This window comes from Crinia signifera, chromosome 2, assembly GCF_055691185.1.
Source record: "Crinia signifera chromosome 2, ASM5569118v1, whole genome shotgun sequence".
NCBI classification, from domain to species: Eukaryota; Metazoa; Chordata; class Amphibia; order Anura; family Myobatrachidae; genus Crinia; species Crinia signifera.
Window position 1 is genome coordinate 64,063,981 of NC_139218.1, and position 22,746 is coordinate 64,086,726.

General features: G+C 43.1%; 1 protein-coding gene across 1 annotated transcript in view; it reads right to left on the reverse strand.

The window, feature by feature from the left end:
• Nucleotides 1-22,413, reverse strand: part of AIPL1 (AIP like 1 HSP90 co-chaperone) — a 108,836-nt gene extending 86,423 nt beyond the window's left edge. Inside the window, exons 1-2 of the mRNA XM_083172251.1 lie at nt 22,301-22,413; nt 1,921-2,100 (exon numbers count right to left, since the gene is read on the reverse strand). Of these exons, the coding sequence (XP_083028377.1) occupies nt 1,921-2,100; nt 22,301-22,396 (276 nt within the window). The 5' untranslated portion in view covers nt 22,397-22,413. The remainder of the gene's footprint in view (nt 1-1,920; nt 2,101-22,300) is intronic.
• Between the last annotated feature and the right edge of the window lie 333 nt (nt 22,414-22,746).

Below are 22,746 nucleotides of genomic sequence, written 5' to 3' on the forward strand. Positions count from 1 at the left end.
GTGTCCCCTCTAGCCGAGTGGACATTTGAAATATTGTGCGCGCTGTTGTTGTGCGTGACGTCTGGGGAGCACGCCGGGCGCCGGCACCACATGATTAAAGGGGGGACGGGCTGAGGTGAAAGCGGGGAGAAGAATTGGAGCGGAATCTGCAGGGGTGACAGTCATTGACAGCTGGGCAGAGGGCAGGGGGCTGCCCAGCTGTATTCAGAGCACTGCAGGTCACGGTTGTTTGAAATAATACCCCTTTCACAACAGAAAATGCTGGGATTTACCCAGGAATATGGTCCCAGGATCATGCAGGGACATTCCCAGGCAGATCCCTTATACACCAGCCTAGTCCCTGCATTTTCTGGTGTGAGGGGGAGAGACAACCACTCCCCTCTCCCTACCCCCCGTTAACCAACCAGCTATATCTTTGGAACCAACTGACCCATTTACATGAGGTTATTATGGTAAGAAAAAAAAACAACAAGCAAAAAAAATAAAAAATGTATACGAAAATAGAAATAGAGTGCAAACTCCCTTTGGGCTGCTGCTGCTTTTTATTGAATATCTGTTATAAATAAAAAATGTCCAACATTTCCATCTCAGACAGTTCATAGATTGTGTTTCTCCGCCTGTCCGTATTGTTTGGCGGCTTCCTCAGCTATATGTATAGCTGAGGAAGCTGCCGAACGATACGGACAGTGGCGTAGCTACAATAAAGGCAGCCACCGCGGCTGCTTGGGGGAGCCGCCTGCGGGGCTTACATAGGAGGGCAGCAGCAGGGGAAGGCCCTTTACTTTCCACGCTGCAGTTCTGAGCCCCACCTCCTCCCTCCAGCATATATATATATATATATATATTAGTGGGGGGGCACCACAACTTTTTTTGGCTTGGGGGAGCAAAATTTATAGTTACGCCACTGGATACGGACAGGCGGAGAAACGCGTTTTATCATTATTCAAGCCCTGCTGTCTAGCGCTGTTGGTTTCAATGGCTGCTGGACATTCCATACAAATTTCCACTGTTTGGCTGAAAGGCCCATATCCATAAAATCCGGATTAAATATCTGGTAACTAAAGGATTACAATTACATCTGAGGAGTCTGCAAAAATATAGCCATTGGAGGATCAATATCTAAAAATGCGGGACTGGTAATTATAAATTGTATAAGCCTCTGTCGCCTGAACTTTGGCACATATCCCAGCATGCCTTGCCATAGTTTTAGCATTCCCTAATTTCAAAACTGTAGCAAGGCATGATGGGACTTGTAGTTTCACAACAGCTGGAGGGCCATAGTTTGGACATGCCTACTCTAAGCCAACTGAACTACATTGTTCATATATTATAAGGAGTCAGCCCTTTTATTGATGTTATGTGTTATGTATGTCTTGTCTTGTAAAATGAAGTGAAAATTGTTAATCATGTATACTGTAAATTGTAATTTCAAGTTTTTAATAAATTTATGGTTTATGAATTTAAAACCATTGTGACATATATTATTATTATATTGAATACAGCTGCCCGTCTCCCATTGCATTAGTGACATTCTGTCACTTTTCACCCCTCGTTTTCTGGTCCAAGTTGAAAGGTTCACACCCTTCATTGTAGGGGCAGCAGCAATATTTAATATAAATCTAAAATCACATAGAAGATTTGCATACTCCCTCCCTTTTTGCGCTCCAGTGTGGCCGAGGGTCAATTTCTGTTTTATACTTTAAAGCAGGCATGTCCAACTTTGGCCCTCCAGCTTTTGTGAAACTACACATCCCAGCATGCCTTGCAATCGTTTCAGCATTCCCTAAAAGCAAAATTGTGGCAAGGTATGATGGTACTTGTAGTTTCACAAAACCTCTAGGGCCAAGGTTGGATATGCCTGCTTTAAATGGAAAAAATAATGATCTTCATAGAATATGAAACTAATTACAGTATACTCACTGTGACATCACACCAAAATTCAGACACCTCGCCGATCCTCATTGATGCAAGTAACATCTCCCACACTTCCAGCTTAAACATGTTTCCAATAATTATTTCCATCGGGACACCAACTTTCTTGCTGTCATCGATAACTGTTTGATCACTGTCGCATTTTAATGTTCGAAAATGGAATGTCACCTAACAAAATGAGAATGGAACATAATTATCATAGGCTGTTTTGTCCCAGTGTAATAGTAATAGAAAACATAGAGGGCATAACTGTTTATGAGTTGCGCAGGACTCTGATAAACCTGTGCCTTTATGTATTGTAAAGCAGACATTAATTAAGCTTACTGCACTTACATTATAACATTTAATTCAGGGTTGCCGACCCTCCCGGAATTTCCGGGAGTCTCCCGAAAATCGGGTCCCCCTCCCGGCCCCCCGGAAGGGTGGGCAACCCTCCCGGATTTAGGGGGACCCCGGTTGACCCCCGGATCGCGGCATTAAAATGCCGCAATCCTCGGGTCTCAGAGGAGGGGGCGGAGCTAAAATGACACAATCGCGTCATTTTAGCCCCGCCCCCTTAACAAAGATCCCTGAATTCGCTGGTTTACCAGCATGGGGGTGGGGCTTAGTGATGTCACGTTTAAGCCCCGCCCCCTGAGCGGCTACTGAAACTCTCCTCTCTGGGCTTCTCCCGGAGAGGAGAATAAGAAAGTCGGAAACCCTGATTTAATTACATGAGCCAGATGCACTAATCTTCAAAAAGTGATACAGTGGAGAGTGGTAAAGTACCAGCCAACCAATTATTTTTTCAAACACAGCCTGTAACATGGCAGTTAGGAGCTGATTGGCTGGTTGTTTATCACTTTTTAAATCTTATGGGGCCTACACACAGGGGAACACTGCTGAGCGATCTGAGCAACATACTGTAGATCTCTCAGATCGCTCAGCATAATCACTCAGAACACAGGGCAGCACAGGGGTGTGTCAGTGCTGTGTGCTGAGCAGGCGATCTGTCAGGTCCAGTGTTCTCTGGTGAGAACACTGGTTTTGAGTGGCGATTGATCCAACATGCTGCATATTAATCGCTGGGCGATAGTGACGCACGGGGCCGCGCAAAACTATCGCTATAACCCCGATGCAGGGGCATTTTGTAAGTAATCTAGTGAGATCGCTTACAAAATGCCCAGAAATCGGTCCGTGTGTAGGCCCCGTTACTGCATCTGGCCCCTTGTCTGTTATCTGTCACTTGCCACCCCTTAGCTGGAAGCGCCATTTTCATACAAAATAAGCCTATACTGTAGGTTTAGCACACATCCCAGGTATATACAAAAACATGAAACAAAACTTCAGAATGTTCAAATTGTGCAATGTATTTGTAATATTGAATCCATGATTTTGTCTATGTACTGTAGAGCAGGTAGTGCCTCCTTAGGTAGGTTGTCAAAGTGACATTTGACTGTACTGCACACACAGTAAGGAGAATGGTTAGAACTCATCTTTGAGGAATTAGTGCTAGGTGAGTGGTACTGAGATGTGGATCATTTCATTACACATTGCCTATCACAATCACAACATAAGGGCCACCAGGATCCAGCACTAGGATACAGGTTAATTTATATCAGCCCCCCCCCCCCTTCCCCCCAGCCCTCATGTCCTCAGGTTTTTAAACACAAGGGGCCAGATGTACTAAGCCTTGGACAGGGCCGCTGAGAACAGTTAGCTGATTGGCCGGTGATAAAGTACCAGGCACTTTATCCCTTCTCCTACCTTATCACTGCTTCATACATCTACCCCACAATGCACCTAGCTATAGCTCTTATTGTTTTGTAATGTACATTCTACCTGATTTTTTATATGTTTATCTGTGATAATGTTACAAGGTTTGCTTTTTAAGAAACAGTTGCAAGAAGATGTGTGACCTCCTAGAGGGTACTAGTGGCACTTTGACTCACCCAACAGGAGGTAAACAGGAGGGACTGCAAAACCATCTATGGTGGAAGATAGATACACCCTTTAATACATATCAAGCACCTACCATCAGGGGCATAATACGAACGAACAGCACCTTTATACCAGGAACTATGTGTGATTTTTATGTTTGACACAATCTAGTGGCCATACGTTTACACACTAATGGTCATTGTTACATATGTTTTAATAAATTGTATTCTTTTATGTAAAATCAGCCCAACTGTTTAATACAATACATTATAATAAATAGTATAAGCGCTGCTATCGAAAAACAATTAAAGTGCCTTGTAATCTAAAGTATCAAACTCATGAACATCTTTAATATGCTATATAAATGTCACTGTTAGGGTTTTAGACTATGGATAATTATAACATTAATTATCCAGTCTACTCTTATTAACAGTAAAATAAAATGTAATCTCCAAGTGAAGCAAATGAAGGAAAACAAAAATATATAAGAGATTCAAATACTTAATCCACTCCTCTGATAATACAGCAAAGCTACAAGAAATGTTACTGCCATACATAATAATAAAACCAGAAATAGGAATAAATACAGTAATGGGTAAAACAAATGCAACTGAGATTTTGTACACGTTGATAATACTGTGTGTATCTGTGATATTTCTTGATACAGTGGATCAAAAATCAATAAAACCTTTTACTAAACAACACTAACCCTACGGGGCCTTTCTGCTGGTAACAACTGTGGTTAACATTCAGCGGTTAACGAGAATTTGTATTTGGAGAATACTGATGGGAATTCAATTTTCTGACTTTTTCCCCAAAAGTTTTTCATTGGTTGAAACTTTTAAGGGCACAGAGAGACAGACTATAAAAGATCATCTGCAGTGAAATCTGCCAGGGGCTCATTAGTGTTGGAGGTATTGTACATCTGCTGTTATGTATTTCTGTAGAGAACATGTGCGCACCAAACATTCGTCTTTTTTGTTCTTTAGTGAGTAAGAAGCTGATCTGCACTAAAATACAGAAGACATCTAGGCTGCTGTGTTATACTGTGTTCCATCATCCGAATATTCATGCAAAAGTTTCAGTGTTTTCCAGTGGTGTAAGTTTGTCCCAGTTGCCCAGAGGCAAGATGTGTATTGCCCCCACCCCCAAGACACACAAAACCTTCTATAAAGTTTATACTGTAAGGGGGAGATTCTCTAAGCAAGAAATGCGGTAAAAACCCCGTTATCGGGGTATTTACCGCATTTTGGGATGCTGTAAGCATCCCCCGCCGTGTTAACGCAGCGGGGGCATCGCCAGAAAAATCTGGCGATGCCCCATAGAAGCCAATGGGCTTCTACCGCATCCCACCGCCGCCCCGTGCCGACCCCCCGCCGCCCCGCACGGACCCCCGCCACCCCGCATCGCCCCCTCACCTGTGTCCGGGCAGCACAGCTCTGTGCTGCCCGGACCTGTGACCTCCTCCCTGCACTGATCCTCTTCCGGGTGCAGAGAGGAGGAGAGCCTGGCGCAGCAGCAGCGCCGGGTGTGTGAGGGAGGGGAGAGCCGCCAGGACCTGTTGGGACCCGGCGACTCTCACCGCAAAGGACAGCTCTTAACGCAAGAGCCATCCTTTGCTATAATTATCGCATATGTTAGAACATATGCGATAATTATAAATGCGATGGGCGGCGAAGGGGGGTGGAGATTCTTAGAGAATCTCCCCCTAAGTCTGTTATGAAATATAACAGGCATATATACAGTATGTATGCAGTATATCTATATCTATAGAGGGAGACAGAGATAGATTACATATTTCGAACTCCAAAGTGATATCAATGGCTTTCAATTAATGGATTTAAATTGCAGGGGAGGAGAGGTGCCCCCTTGAGAGCAGGAGCCCGGCGGCAGATGACTCCATTGCCTACCAGAGTTCTGCCTCTGGTGTTTTCAATCTGACCTGCTCAATCTGATTAACCCCCAAACACTAATAGGGCCTAGACACGGGGAGATGTGCTGATTAGCGTTCTGAGCGATTCAAGATCACTCAGGAGTCAGAACGCTACACATCGCTCAGCCCACAATGCTGCTGAACAATGTATGTGCTGAGCAATCTGTCAGGGCTAGTGTTTTTAGGGCATTTTCTAATTGCTTAAGGCTAATTCACTTTTGGGTTTAATTTGCAAACACTTGTCTGTTCTGATCCTGCCTGAAGTGTCTTGTTAATAGACAACACATCTGGTATGATGAAATCCCCCCTACGCAGGAGTTACCAGAGGATCCATGATGGGTGACTGTCACAACTTCCCATTCCAGCAACGTTTTGTTCATTAGCAACAGCAGAGTCTAATTAGAGACAGTTACCTTCATTTGCATAAATATGACTTATAAATATGGCAAGACTTCTCTGGGTCATACATTAATGTATCCGGTCATTAGGTCGACAGTTTCTAGGTCTACAGTATACTGAATTTTCTAGCCTAGATTAACCCCTCCCTTGAAAAACTCATGAAGACCTTTTCCCATGTTGAAATTTTTTACTGTCGACCTTCTGCTTGTGTCCACACTTTGTTTGTGTCAAGCTAATACATGTCCACCAATTGTGGTCAACCTTTTACCTGTCGATATAAACAGTCAACCTAATGTTTATTCTTGCCTAGATTAACCCCTCCCTTATATGCACTTGTAATGGACCAACAAATTGATTTGAGCATAGGCCAATCTATAGATCACTTTTCTGTGAGGCGTGGATATGCTCAGTCATTGTATTGAGGATTTAGACTTCATGGGGCCCTAGGCAATATACCGGTTTGGGACCCGCCTCCTTCCACTATATTTTTGCTTCTGATTGCAGCTGGCATCGATAGAGTACCATGGCGAGTCTGTGCAGTCTAGCGATATATGCTCGACTGCATGAACATCAGAAATGCGTACAAATCTGTGTATGAAACCATTTTTTGTATCCTTTTATATAACATCAAAGGGACTATCCTTGTATTGGCAGGTCCACATGATGTCATAGTATCACGTGGAAGTCCTGCAGTGGTACTCTGGGAATGTTTTAGGAAGCAATGATATCTTAATGGGGCCTCTCCGGACCTCCTGGGTCCTAGGCAGGCATCTAGGTTGGCTTGCAGAAAATCCGCCTCTGGTTGGAGGGTATGCTGATTCTTGTAGTGCCATATTGGAGGATCTTGGGGTTGTTCCAAGTGATAGGGCTCAAAATTTAGAAAACATAAATGTACAACCCAAATTAAGTGTGATATAGGCCCTTATTCTGGTTCACTCACAAAGCAAATTTCTTCTCAAATGGATAAAACCATGTCTAGTGCAGGTGGGGCAGATGTAACTTGTGCAGAGAGAATTAGATTTGGGTGGGGTTTTACTTCATAGTGAGATCTATATTGCAGTGTAAAAATAAAGCAGTCAGTATTTTCGCTGCATAGAAACAAAATAACTCACCCAAATCTAACCCTTTCTGCACGTTACATCTGACCCCCCCCCCCCCCTCCCCCTGCAGTGTACATGTTTTTTTCCATTTGAGAAGGTATGTGCCTTTGCAAGTAAACCAGAATAATGGCCATAGTGTATAACCATCAGACCAGAAATGACTTGCCGAGGCCAATGGCTTACCATATTTTTGAAAATGTATGTTACTGAGATCTCTGCATTATTATTATCACGTAGGATGTATTACTCTTTTGTTGGTCAATTTTGCATGGTAAAGCACATTTGCGAGGTCTGCTTAATAAAATACAGGGGCTGCTGAAGTAGTTATAAGTTTCTCAATAGACCTGTGTTCACAGCAAAGTTCAGAACAGTTGCACTCACCCCATCCAGCAACATCAGTAGGAGCTAAAGGAGCATGCAGAGGATTTTGGGGGACCTGAGAGATATCCTTAATGCTGGACTTACTGCATAGCCAGCTTAGGGGGGGGGGGGGCGGAGGACATACTGTACCCCAGGCCCCCCTTAGCCAGCCCCCCCCCCCCCCCCCCCCCCCAGCAAGAGCACACTGACATCACTAGCTGTACCTCTACTGCAGCAGAACCAGAACAGTTTACAGTGCAGGTAGAGACACAGGAGTATCAGGGTTCATTAGGTACCAATGGAGATTCTGGAAGAGGAGAGATAGGAGGGTGGAGAGAGCCGTAAGTGACCCAGGGATCCCAGCATTTTAGTTTTACCCACCTGTTAAACTAATAGTTTAAATCAAATATACACCATTGCTGTATGTATAAATAATCAATACATCTTAACCTAATCCAAAAAGGAAAAAATGCTAGCTTCCTCGACATCCTGAAACACCTTTCTTATCAATTAAATAGTTCAACGTAGGTGACGTCAAGAATATAATAAAAGGGACGTCCAAGTAGAGAGTATATCTCCTGGAATGGGTCATGTTGGGAGACACTGTATGAACAATGTAACCCCTCCCCCCACCTTCCACCAGGGCCCTCCTGTCTTACAGTAAGTGCCCCAGGCACCCCCAAGGCTTAATCCGATCCTGACATACTGTATATTCTGCCCCAAACTTTCCGTTTTATGTGAATTGTACTAATAAAAACTGCCTTGTTGTTAGATTAAAGAGAGGACAAGTTGGAGTACATTTCCCTTTAATACTTTTAAGTAAAAGTAATACGTTCTCATAAACACAACAAGATTAATTACACCTTGTAGCAGATGCTGCCACCATGGGCCCATATAACACTGGCAATAAAACACAATTAAAAACTGAATTGATCAAGGGAGTTATTTCATTTCTGTTTTAGCCTAATTAACTTAAGAAATACGCTGATGGGGCTCTTCTAAAAGTTATTCGGAACAAGAAAAGTGTATTTGAGTATAAATCCATGGAGAGTATTGATACAAAACAGCTTTGTCACATCATGAGTGACATTTCACTGAAATATCTCAGTTATTACCGAGACACCTCCTGCTGCTACAGATGCTGTCTTCCTTGTCTCATTTATATGGTGGCCTGCACGCTACTGAAAATCAGATGAAGCTCGCTAATGAGACGTCTCAGATGTCTATGGTCACGGTGTAGGGAGCACAGAAATGCGTGGTTCATGGGAAACTTATTTAGCTGGGCTGAATGTTGAAGAAGGAGAAGGAAGGTCAGAAAATGTCCCTGCTGCAACAACTAAGAGTTTTGGAACCGGCCCACAAGACCTCTCACTCTGCTCAGGTCCTTTCTGACTTGCAGAGACTAGGTCAGCCCTTAATACTCTGCTCTTTCACAGTATTAAAGGAATACCACCTATGCAGGAACTGTTTTTACCAGATGGGGCAATAAGCTGGGCAGGTTGTTATTAAGGCTCCTATGCTCCCAAAGAGCTACTTTACATTTAATGGTGAAGCACTCTAGGGGGGTGTAACATATACTTACCAGAGGTATAGCCAACACATTTCACTTCTATTATAGTAAATTATACAGTCTCCAAGCCCCAGAGGTAAAGTGGAGAGTGATAAACAACCAGCCAATCAGCTCATAACTGGGATTTTTTAAACCCAGCCTGTAAAATGACAGTTTGGGCCGGATTGGCTGGTTGTTTATCACTTTCCACTTTATCACTTTTTGAAGCTTGGTGCATCTGGTCCCTATTTTCTTCTTCTCCGGAACTCATGGCCAAGTACCTCAGCAATGCTGGTCATTGTTGGAGAATGACCACACTTTGTTGGACTCCCCTTTATCACTCTCAGAACTCATGGTAGTCTTTAAGGATACTGGACTGACTGCAGAGGTCCAGGATCGGCAAACTGCCGCAACTTTCAGATGCCTGTCCGAGAACTAAGTCCATCTTTAGTTCTCCGGAACACCTGGTAATTGCGGCTTCTCTCCCTTGTCTGTTGTGTGGAGTGGACCACTTTTTACTTGTTATGCTTATTGGAGAACTTACTACAAATAAGTTCTCAAAGCCATGTGGTAATTGTGTTTTACCTTTAATTGTACCTGAAAGGATTTCATTCTGTTTTATTTTGTGTTTTCTATGCTGTATGATTACGCTATGGATGTTTTATATTCTCTTTTTGCATAATGCATATTGGCTAAAGTCGGAATAAGCATTGACATACTACACTGCAAAGTGGAATAAGATAAGCCTCTTATTTTATATTTGTGTATGCACATGTGGAAGGGTTAATGCTCAAGTGTTGGGGGTTTTTACTCTCTTTTTCCTATAGTCTTTAACCCCTTCCTGACAGAGACAGTTTTTGCCTTCCTGACAGAGCCCTTTTTTTCAAATCTGACATGTATCACTTAAGTGGGGATAACTTTTTTTTGCTTTTACTTATCCCAGTGATTTTGAGACTGTTTTTTCGTGACACATTGTACTTCAAATTAGTGGTAAATTTGGGTCGATACAGTCTGTGTTTTTTTGTGAAAAAATACCAAAATGTCGTAAAAAAATGGAAAATTTAGCAATTTGCAAAATGTTAAATTTTCTGCTTGTGAGACAAATAATCATACCACTCAAAATAGTTAATAACTAACATAGACCATATGTCTACTTTATGTTGCCATCATTATTTCAACTTCCTTTTAATTTTTTTGGACACTAGGAGGCTTACAATATGAATAGCAAATTCTCAAATTTTCAAGAAAATTTCAAACACTGATTTTTTTAGGGACCAGTTCAGTTCTGATGTGACTTTGAGGGACTTGTATGTGAGACACCCCCATAAATGATGCCATTTCAAAAACTGCACCCCTCACAGTATTCAAAACAGCATTTTGGAAGTTTGTTAACCCTTTAGGTGTTTCACAGGAATTAAAACAAAGTGTAGGTGAAATTTCAAAATTTCATTTTTTTTGCAGATTTGCAATTTTAATACATTTTTCTAAGGAACACAGTAGATTTTACTAGAGAAATGTGACTAAAAATGGATTCCCCCAATTCTTTTGTTTTCATAAATATCCTATATGTGGCCCTAGTGTGCACGTTGACCAAACCACAGGCTTCATAATAGAAGGAGCACCTACTTGATTTTGGAGCCTCCTTTTTATGAGATTATTTTTTAGGCACCATGTAGGTTTCTAGGCACCATAAGATGCTAAAATTTATGAACCCCCCCACAAGTGACCCCATTTTGCAAACTACACCCCTCAGGGAATTCATCTAGGGGTATAGTGTACATTTCAAACCCCCAGGGGTTTCACCAATTTTGGTACAAATGGGCTGTGAAAATTAAAAATTAAATTTTTTACACAAAAATGCAGTTCTGGCTCAAAATTTTTCATTTTCAGAAGGTATGAAGGAGAAAAAGCACCCCAAAATCTGTGCCCCAATTTCTCCCGAGTACGGCAATGCCTCACATGTGACCAAAAAATACCATTTGGGTGCATGGCAGGACTCAGAAACGAAGGAGTGATTTTTGGATTTTGCAGCTCAGATTCTGGTGGAATGTTGGTGGGTGCTATGTCGCATTAGCAAGACCCCCCAAGCACCAATACAGTGGAACCCCCCCACAAGTGACCCCATTTTGCAAACTACACCCCTCAGGGAATTCATCTAGGGGTATAGTGTACATTTCAAACCCCCAGGGGTTTCACCAATTTTGATACAACTGGGCAGTGAAAATGAAAAATTACATTTTTTTACACAAAAATGCAGTTCTGGCTCAAAATTTTTCATTTTCAGAAGGTATGAAGGAGAAAAAGCACCCCAAAATCTGTGCCCCAATTTCTCCCGAGTACGGCAATGCCTCACATGTGACCAAAAAATACCATTTGGGTGCATGGCAGGACTCAGAAGGGAAGGAGTGATTTTTGGATTTTGCAGCTCAGATTCTGGTGGAATGTTGGTGGGTGCTATGTCGCATTAGCAAGACCCCCCAAGCACCAATACAGTGGAACCCCCCCACAAGTGACCCCATTTTGCAAACTACACCCCTCAGGGAATTCATCTAGGGGTATAGTGTACATTTCAAACCACCAGGGGTTTCACCAATTTTGATACAACTGGGCTGTGCAAATGAAAAATTACATTTTTTACACAAAAATGCAGTTCTGGCTCAAAATTTTTCATTTTCACAAGGAATGAAGGAGACAAAGCACCCCAAAATCTGTGCCCCAATTTCTCCCCAGTACGGCAATGCCTCACATGTGACCAAAAAATAACATTTGGGTGCATGGCAGGACTCAGAAGGGAAGGAGTGATTTTTGGATTTTGCAGCTCAGATTCTGGTGGAATGTTGGTGGGTGCTATGTCGCATTAGCAAGACCCCCAAAGCACCAATACAGTGGAACCCCCCCACAAGTGACCCCATTTTGCAAACTACACCCCTCAGGGAATTCATCTAGGGGTATAGTGTACATTTCAAACCCCCAGGGGTTTCACCAATTTTGATACAACTGGGCTGTGCAAATGAAAAATTAAATTTTTTACACAAAAATGCAGTTCTGGCTCAAAATTTTTCATTTTCACAAGGAATGAAGGAGACAAAGCACCCCAAAATCTGTGCCCCAATTTCTCCCGAGTACGGCAATGCCTCACATGTGACCAAAAAATACCATTTGGGTGCATGGCAGGACTCAGAAGGGAAGGAGTGATTTTTGGATTTTGCAGCTCAGATTCTGGTGGAATGTTGGTGGGTGCTATGTCGCATTAGCAAGACCCCCAAAGCACCAATACAGTGGAACCCCCCCACAAGTGACCCCATTTTGCAAACTACACCCCTCAGGGAATTCATCTAGGGGCATAGTGTACATTTCTAACCCCCAGGGGTTTCACCAATTTTGATACAACTGGGCAGTGAAAATGAAAAATTACATTTTTTTACACAAAAATGCAGTTCTGGCTCAAAATTTTTCATTTTCAGAAGGTATGAAGGAGAAAAAGCACCCCAAAATCTGTGCCCCAATTTCTCCTGAGTACGGCAATGCCTCATGTGTGACCAAAAAGTGGCAGGACTCAGAATGGAAGGAGTGATTTTTGGATTTTGCAGCTCAGATTCTGGTGGAATGTTGGTGGGTGCTATGTCGCATTAGCAAGACCCCCCAAGCACCAATACAGTGGAACCCCCCCACAAGTGACCCCATTTTGCAAACTACACCCCTCAGGGAATTCATTTAGGGGTATAGTGTACATTTCAAACCCCCAGGGGTTTCACCAATTTTGATACAACTGGGCAGTGAAAATGAAAAATTACATTTTTTTACACAAAAATGCAGTTCTGGCTCAAAATTTTTCATTTTCAGAAGGTATGAAGGAGAAAAAGCACCCCAAAATCTGTGCCCCAATTTCTCCCGAGTACGGCAATGCCTCATGTGTGACCAAAAAGTGGCAGGACTCAGAAGGGAAGGAGTGATTTTTGGATTTTGCAGCTCAGATTCTGGTGGAATGTTGGTGGGTGCTATGTCGCATTAGCAAGACCCCCCAAGCACCAATACAGTGGAACCCCCCCACAAGTGACCCCATTTTGCAAACTACACCCCTCAGGGAATTCATCTGGGGTATAGTGTACATTTCAAACCCCCAGGGGTTTCACCAATTTTGATACAACTGGGCAGTGAAAATGAAAAATTACATTTTTTTACACAAAAATGCAGTTCTGGCTCAAAATTTTTCATTTTCAGAAGGTATGAAGGAGAAAAAGCACCCCAAAATCTGTGCCCCAATTTCTCCCGAGTACGGCAATGCCTCACATGTGACCGAAAAATACCAGTTGGGTGCATGGCAGGACTCAGAAGGGAAGGAGTGATTTTTGGATTTTGCGGCTCAGATTCTGGTGGAATGAATGGTGGGTGCTATGTGGCATTAGCAAGACCCCCGAAGCACGGTGAAATTATGAACCTAATAATCCATAGATGTGTGGTATATTTTAAAACACTCCTTTTTACATAGGCCGGGTTTGTCGGGGCAAGTGTCACACTGGAAAATAGTTTGCTTTCTTATTCCCTTTTTATAGCAAACTTTGCACCTTTTTTGTGTCCTGCCCTTTTTTCCAGTGGAGGGGATTTCATCAGGAAAATGCTGCCCTGGTACAATACGGGGGCCAGTACTAGAAGTACTGGGGCCCTCTGCCTGCTGGTTCCCAAATATTAGGCCCTTTATGACTTCCTCTTGAAAGTGCATAAATGTCCCCCTCTGGCCGGTAGAACGGAATAGCACGTAAGCGTTATACAGTGCCATCTGGATGATATACACGGCCAGCTTCTTGTACCAGATTTTTGTTTTCCGCAGGGCACTGTACGGCTTCAGTACCTGATCTGAAAGACCCACTCCGCCCATGTACCTATTGTAATCCAGGATACAATTAGGTTTTGAGGTGTGGGTACTGGTACCTCGTACAGGGACGGAGGTGGTACTGTCTCCGTGAATTGTTGTCAGTATAAGGACATCCCTCTTGTCCTTATATTTGACCAACAACATATTTTCGGTGCATATTCCCCTGCTTTCACCCCTTCTCATTACTTGGGCAATGTGCGTTTTTGGGAGGCCTCTTTGGTTCTTGCGCACAGTACCGCAAGCTGCTGTACCTCTTGAACCAAGGGCCTTAAACAGGGGGATGCTAGTGTAAAAGTTATCCACATAGAGGTGATAACCTTTATCCAGGAAGGGGTGCACTAAATCCCAGACAATTTTTCCACTAACACCTACGAGGGAGGGGGGGCATTCTGGCGGTTCAATTCTTGAATCCTTCCCTTCATATACCCTAAACATGTGGGTGTACCCTGAGGTGCTTTCACACAGCTTATACATTTTTATGCCATACCTTGCCCTCTTACTGGGAAGGTACTGGCGGAATTTAACCCTTCCTTTAAAATGTATAAGGGACTCGTCAATACAAATAAATTTTTCAGGGATGTACATCTCTGCAAATTTGGCACTGAAATGATCAATGACCGGCCTGACTTTGAATAGCCGGTCAAAGGTGGGATCATCTCTGGGTGGGCACTGTGCATTATCGTTGTAATGCAAAAATTTAAGGATCGTCTCAAATCGAGCCCGGGGCATGGCCATACGGTAAAATGGGGTGCTGTACAGAACATCTGTACTCCAATATTGCCTAATTTCTGGCTTTTTTACTATGCCCATATGAAACACCAGACCCCAAAACGTCATCATCTCTACTGCATCTACAGGGGTCCACCTAGCAAATGATGACGTGGGGTTTTGAGCAATAAACTGCTGGGCATATAAATTAGTTTGGTCCACCATTAAATTTATAAAATCATCAGAGAAAAATAATTTGAAAAAGTCAATTTCTCTGAGACCTGTGGAATCAAATTGGATTCCTGGCATGGCCAAAAACTCAGGAACCTGGGGCTCAAAATTGTCTGGTGGTGGGGTCCATACGAGATCAATTATTGGGGGGGGTCTCAGCTGCTCTACGGGGGCGTCTTTGAGGGGGTCCCTCATCACCAGAGGAGGAAGAGGAGCTTAAGACGAATCCTTCAAATTCCCCGCTTGCATCACTGGCTGTGTCAGAGTCAGAGGCAAGCATGGCATATGCCTCCTCCGCTGAATACATTCTTCTGGATGACTGGGATGACATTTGGGATGACATTTGGGATGACATTTGGGATGCCATTTTTATTTTTGTGTTACTGGTAGTGAAATGTTTCAACACGTGTATAGTGTAGGGGGGGGGGTACAAACTTTATTTCAACCCGGGGGGTATGTAGTGTGTAGTGTGTATGTAGTGCAGAAAAAAAAAATACCTTATACAAAAAAAAAAAATTGAAGGGGTTAAAAAAAAAAAATTGAAGGGGTTAAAAAAAAAATTGAAGGGGTTAAAAAAAAAATGAAGGGGTTAAAAAAAAAAAAAAAAAGGTCCTGCGCCAAAAATTGAGCACAGATGTTGGTCAGTAACGTCCGTCACTGAACAGCGCTCAAAGGCAACAGGAAAAAAAAAAAAAAAATAGATCAACCCTGTGCCGAAAAAGCTGATCAGTGATGTACGTCACTGATCAGCGCACAGTGGCCACAGGACACCCACAAAATCACAGTGTGTGTAAAAAAAAAATTAAAAAAAGACCCCACAGCACCCACAAAAAAAAAAAAGGTGATCAGTGATGCGACACTGATTACCAGTGAGGGGCAGCAGGTGCACAACCTTTGGTGCAACTGACAGTGCAACTGGCAGCAACTGACAGGTATATATAAAAAAAAAACCTCTGCACCCCCAAAAAGTTGCTGATCACCTCAGATATAGTGATCAGCACAAAAGGCGGGGGCAGCAGACACAAAATATATTACTCTCTATCACTATCTCTCTCTATCTCTCTATCTCTCACTATCTATCACTCTATGACACTGCAGCAGCAGCACTGACAGTTATATATATGAAAAATAACCCCTGCACCCCCAAAAAGTTGCTGGGGGTGCACAAAAGGGGGGCAGCAGACACAAAATATAGCAGTCTCTATCACTCTCTGTCACTATCTCTCTCTATCTCTCTATCTCTCACTCTATGACACTGCAGCAGCAGCACTGACAGGTATATATATCTAAAAAAAAAACCTGCGCCCCCAAAAAGTTGCTGATCAGTTAATTTATACTGATCAGCACAAAAGGGGGGGCAGCAGTCAGTTATATAAAAAATATATAGCACAATCTGTCACTATCTCTCTATCTCTCTCTATCTCTCTCTCTCTATCTCTCTCTATCTCTCTCTATCTCTCTCTATCTATAGCTCTATCACACTGCAGCAGCACAAAATATAGCACTCTCTGTCACTAGGCCTCTCTATCTCTCTCTATCTCTCTCTCTCTATCTCTCTATCTAATAACTCGCAGCAGCACAACACAGCACAACACAGCACAGGATGTCACAAGAAGAAGCAAGATCCAGGCAGTGATCAGGTAAGTATTTAGAGGGGTTCTGGTCAGTATATCGCGGCAGCTGGGCACGGTGACCGCACTGCACGCAATTCCAGACCGGAATGGCGTCTGCAGTGCAGTCACCGTTAGTTTAAACCCCCCTCCATGGCTGTGATTGGTTCGTCGGTCCGACGAACCAATCACGGCCTTTGGGGGCGGGCGGGGTGAGGTGGGGTGACACCAGTGTCACCCTTACACCCCGCGGTGATTGGTGCTGTACTTTACAGCACCAATCACCTCCGATCCCTGTGTCACCGGCGAACGTTATTCGCCGGTGACACAGAAAACGCTGTGAATGGCTGTTCACACTGAACAGCCAATCACAGCGATCGCCGACGGGGGGGCGGCATCGCAGCCCCCCCTGGGCATGCAGGGACATGTCTGCTGTCAGGGACAGCAGACATGTTTAAACTGTCACCGCGTCTATAGACGCGGTGACAGTTTAAAGCCATGACGTACATTTACGCCATGTGTCGGGAAGTACTTCCCGACCATGGCGTAAATGTACGTCAAATGTCGGGAAGGGGTTAAGGATACGACTTCTCCTTCTGAAAAAAGCACAAGTCCAGATGGTTTTACCATTGCATATTATAAACTCTGTAAGGACCCCTAATTGTCCAAAATACTCAAAGCCTTTAATGTAATAATCGATGATTGTGATTTTTCTCCTAGATCTTTGGAGGGTTATGTTACAGTTATCCATAAGGCAGGAAAAGGACTTGTCTCGGTGCTCCATTTACTATCTAATATCGCTTCAGAGTGCAGATATTCAACTGCTTGCAAAACTTCTTGGCAAAAGGTTAAAGTTGTTGCTTCCTACATTAATATATTTGGATAAGGTGGGGTTTGTGTCTGGGAAGAGGGCACAAGGCAATACCACCAAAGCCATAGACTTGAAACACTTTACTTCTGGTGGCTCTGGCCCAGTGGTACTGCTCTCAACTGATGACAAAAAAAAGCTATAAATAGGATTAGTTGGGTATTTATTGCATTCAGGGGCATCTGGCTCCTGTCTTCATCAGATACTGGCACTTTAAATGTGACTCTATTAGTCCTGGTTCAGATAAATAATGGCACTAGGCAGAGATGTCCTCTCTTATTTTTATATTATTTATGGTAGCCCTTGCTGGTACCATCAGAGCCCAATATCACTGGCTATCCTGTCCAACCCAGTTGTATCAATCCCCAATCTGATGGATGAGTTCCAGAAGTTTAGATAATTATCCAACTTTAAGGTGACCTACTCTAAGGGCCTACACACGTAGTGATTAAGGGGTATCACTAGTTCACTTTGAAAATGCCCCTAAATTTTGTTTGCAGGGGCATAGCAATAGTGATGTGCAGCCCTGCGGGGTGCTATCGCACCGCTGATTAATGGTGCATGGTCTACATCACAAAACGTACAAGGAGAGATTAAAAGATCTTAATATGTATACTTTGGAGCAAAGAAGGGAAAGGGGAGAAACTTTCAAATATATCAAGGGTTTTAACAAAGTACAGGTGGGAGACATTCTTCACATGAAGAGGAGCAGCAGAACATGAGGACATGCACTGAAACTAGAGGGAGAAAGATTCAGGGGAAATGTGAGGAAGAATTACTTCACAGAAAGAGTAGTAGATAAGTGGAATAGCCTCCCATCAGACGTGGTAGAGGCAAATACAGTAGAACAATATAAACATGCTTGGGATAGGCATATTGATATCCTCACAAAAAAAATAAGGATCAAAAATAAGGTTTCAAAAAAGGGGCAGACTAGATGGGCCAAGTGGTTCTTATCTGCCGTCAAATTCTATATTTCTATTAATATCCAGCACGCTGGATAAACATAGTTAATCGCCGGGGCGGGGTCAGGGTCAGTGTTCCCACGGAGAGCACTGGACCTGACAAATCTCTCAGCGGCACATCACTGTGCATCGCTGTGTGCTGAGCATTCTGAGCTATCTGGCATGGCTCAGAACGCTCATCTCTACTTTTGCAGTCCCCATATGTCTATAGTAGTGAATATGTCAGCACCTTCCAACTCCATCAATATGCTCAAACTGTCTTACCTGTGCTTCTCCCTATACCTCCCATTACTGTCCTCCAATACCTGTGCTGCCCCTATTCTGCCCATTACTCTCCTTCTGTGATAGCAACTCATATATCTGTGTTCCCCCCTGTATTCCCCTTCTTACTGCCCTGCTGTGACAGCAACTCCAATACCTGTGCTTCCTTCCAAACCCCCAATTACTGCCCCACTGCCACAGTAGCTCATATGCACGTGCTGCCCCTATACCTCCCATTACTATATTGCTGCTACAGCAACTTCTATAAGAGCTGTCATCACAGCAGGACAGTAATGGGGGTATAGGGAGCAGCGCTGCCCCTATTCTCCCATTACTGTCTTGGGGGTATAGGGGAAAGTTGATATGCCCTAGTTAGACATTGAGAAAAGGTCAACACAAGCAATATGTCGACATTGCAATGGTGAACACATGAAAAGGGTCAACGAGTTTTTCATGATTTTATTCTTCCAGATGATCTGCTTTTACTTTAAGATCCACGTGGACTACCACTGAGAATGGTAAATTGTACTGAGCAAAGCGAACTATGTGAGGGTAGACATTACATTAATTGGGGGTCCATGTCAACAGATCTCGACATAGACTCCTAAATCCATGACATTCTCATATTGACCATTCCTGTGTTGACCCAGTGTATGTTGACCGTTTTCTTGTGGTTTTGATCGTGGGGGAGGGGGGAGAGGGGAAGAGGTGGCAGCTGGCGGTTGGTCCCACAGCTGGCCCCTGGACCTGGATGGTGGCTGCAGCAGTGAGCTGGACCTTTGCCAGCTGGGGATGGTGCCTGGACCCGGTATCTGCAGTGGAGAGTTCACTCCTGTACCTGGGGAACAGTGCCTGGGTTCAGGGACATGTCACAGCATATCAGTAGTAGTCGGACACTAGCAGCCAGTGTCCGCCTACTTATCATTCAGTTGGGGGAACTTTCCCCTACACTAGAACGATATGTTAGGAAATTAAACAGGTTTGATTTTTCACAACTAGTTGGAATGACCGTTTGCATGCCCAAGGCATCAGAAGCTAAGTCCCCAATAAGTATCGGGTATTGGGGCTTATTAAATAGCCCCCAGTGAATCCATTAACCCAGTGGTTCCCAAACTTTTTTGAAATACGGCACCCTTGCTCATCAAAACAATTTCACGGCACCCCTAGGCCAAATGTTAATTATTGATAATTTCCGAAATAAAATATTAAATTAAGTAAATTGTGTTTATATGTCATCCTTAGGGTCAGTTACATGGTAAGAGACAGGATTTGCTACTGTTTGTGCATGTTATCATTGACAGCACTGGTTTCACCTGTGATATTGATCATAAATAATTTCAATTGGTCCTGGACCACCAACTCGGGGCACCCCTGCAAGTGTCCTGAGGCACCCCAGGGTGCCACGGCACACAGTTTGGGAACCACTGCATTAACCAATTGAAGGCCCCCCAAATCACAGAAGTAAATTAAATAATAAAATATAAGCAATGGAAGACCTATTTGTAAAAACTTACCAGAAGGCATTCTACATAAGCTTTATGATACAAAGTGGGAGCCACAAGTGAAGGCTTGAAGAACTACAGGGCATGAGGCCCTAATGCGGACTGTTACAACTTAAGGCAATATTAAGGGGAGGATTTCTAATGTAGTTTGAGATAAATGCCTGCCATCATTGCCAGTTAGAATATTTAGGTTATACTTGGAGACACCCATATTCTGATCTGCCCTAGTCCAATTTACTGTACCACTCCCCAGGCAGCATGGTGTACAGGCTCCTCCTCTTACTGCAGTAAATAATACTGATTGCATTACAGAAAATGCAGTTATGAGGTGTTTGCATAGCAATAGTTTTACTTTACTGCTAAACCGTATAATCTGAACGGAAAGGAGACCCCAGCAGTACGGACCCCTGTTATTGCAGCATCAGCATAAATGTGTTTTGTTTGTATTATTCCCTCAGCTTCTTCCATGCTGTGATACAAAGATACAACATAATAAATAACACTTGTCATTAAGTATAAGTACCAACATCTGCTGGTGTCTGTATACTACTGAATATAAAAAGATTATACAGTCACAGACTAAACATTCTCAAAATAAAAACACTGATACACTGATATTGTCCCGTTGGTAATTGTATATAAGAATGTAGATTCTCTACATCATACTAGTTAGCTAACGCTTCTAAAAATGAAAATATGTGATGATACACGTAGCAACAAAACAGATTTTGGGGGTTATTCGGGTTGAATCACAAGGCTGCGAATTCGCAGCCTTGCAAGTCCACCAAACCCATCCGGCGAATGTTCAGCTGCCCCCCCCCCCCCCCCCTCGCAGCGTGTGTACCTCCCTCCCGGCCGCTGTCCTGGGTGCGTGCAACCAGCGATCCCACTATTCGCAGTGGGTCCACGCACCCAGTGCATGCACATACCCAGAAACCGTCGGCTTGCGTACATATTCGGCTTGCGAGCGGATTTGTGTTTGATTTCTCTATTGCGTCCTTGAAAATGACAGACAGAAGCTGATTGGTTGCTTTTCATTTTTAGAAGCTTTAGTACATTTACTCCTAAAATGACTGTAAGGTATAATAACAGAAAATCAACACTAATCAACAAAATAGCAAGTAAGGTGAGGCAAAATAGCTCCCAGATTTTAAAGCTAAATAAAAATACAGTAATAGTGCATAATCTAATAGTGCATGGAATACTGTTTATTTTCAGTCAAAAGTTGAATTTACAGGTAATATCGTCATTTCTTGGTGTATAGCAGCCTTCTGTTCAATGTTTGTAGATGTTCTTGTTCAATGTTTGTAGACCTTTGCTTTCAGATGTCCCCATCAGGCAAGGAGACAGGGGGGGAAATGGGGGGGACACTACACCAGGCTCTACAGTTCAGCTGGGCCCCGAGGATCAGGGGCTCAAAAAACAGGGGTCACACATCTATCCCCACATCCCTCCTTTTCTCCTATAGTGTTGACAGGGGTTGATGTAACTGTGGGGACTCAGACAGATCCAGGTACCGGGTCCCACAATTTTTGTTGCCTTCCCCAGTCCCCATTGGCTATGTAGAGGCCTCTCATGAAGCGGATTAGAATAGTTTTCCTCCCAGCAATAAATATTCTACTTGCTATCGTAGCCAGACAAATGAAAATGCACTTCATCATAAGATTGCTGCGTTAACGTCAGAAATGATCCGCTGATGCAAAACCTCAGAAATCATCTACACATACAGTATGTATCACAAATGCAGGCCATCATCTGGATATCATATTCGAAACCCATTCAAAATAAACTGTATTTCGTGCACTTTTAGATTATCTACTATAGATCACCCTGTATAAACAGATGGATCATTCTCTATATTGCAATCAAGTTCTGTTAATAGATAGACAGACAGAAAATAAGGCACGCATTGCTAACTCATGCCTGTGATCACTACATTAAGTGGACAGAGATAAATAAAAAACAGACAGTGACAGAGTTCCATAGTGTTCCGTGACATAATCTTGCACTGTCCCCTTTACAGGACATACTCTAGAAGAGTAATTTTATCAGAGAAACAATGACTTGTCTACAGCACAGAGCAACAAACCTTTGATCCAGTGATACATTTCGGCAGGTCTCCTGTTCCTCCATGATAAATTTTCTTTTTCACACCTTCCAAGTTCAAACCTATTGCTTCCTCCATTGTACCTGCTATCTGAGGATAAAAATGGATTCAGGCTGGGAGATTAACCTTTATATAGAGATAAGGAAGGATCTACAAAGCTGCCTTGAAAGCATAAGACCAGGGGATTTAACAGTTTTAGGACAGATTGCCTGCCTTAGTCAGAAATCCCGGTATTCTTACATAACAAATATTTCAACTCTGTTTTTATGCGGCATAGGGAAATAATATATGTGCAGACAGGTGTGTATTTTCTGTTGTATTAAGTTATATTCATCCAATGATTTTATCATGAGACAGGATTTCATTGTACGCATTTTATGCATTTTTTTAATCCAGTATACTTCCTTTTTTTGCTGATACTGTAGTTG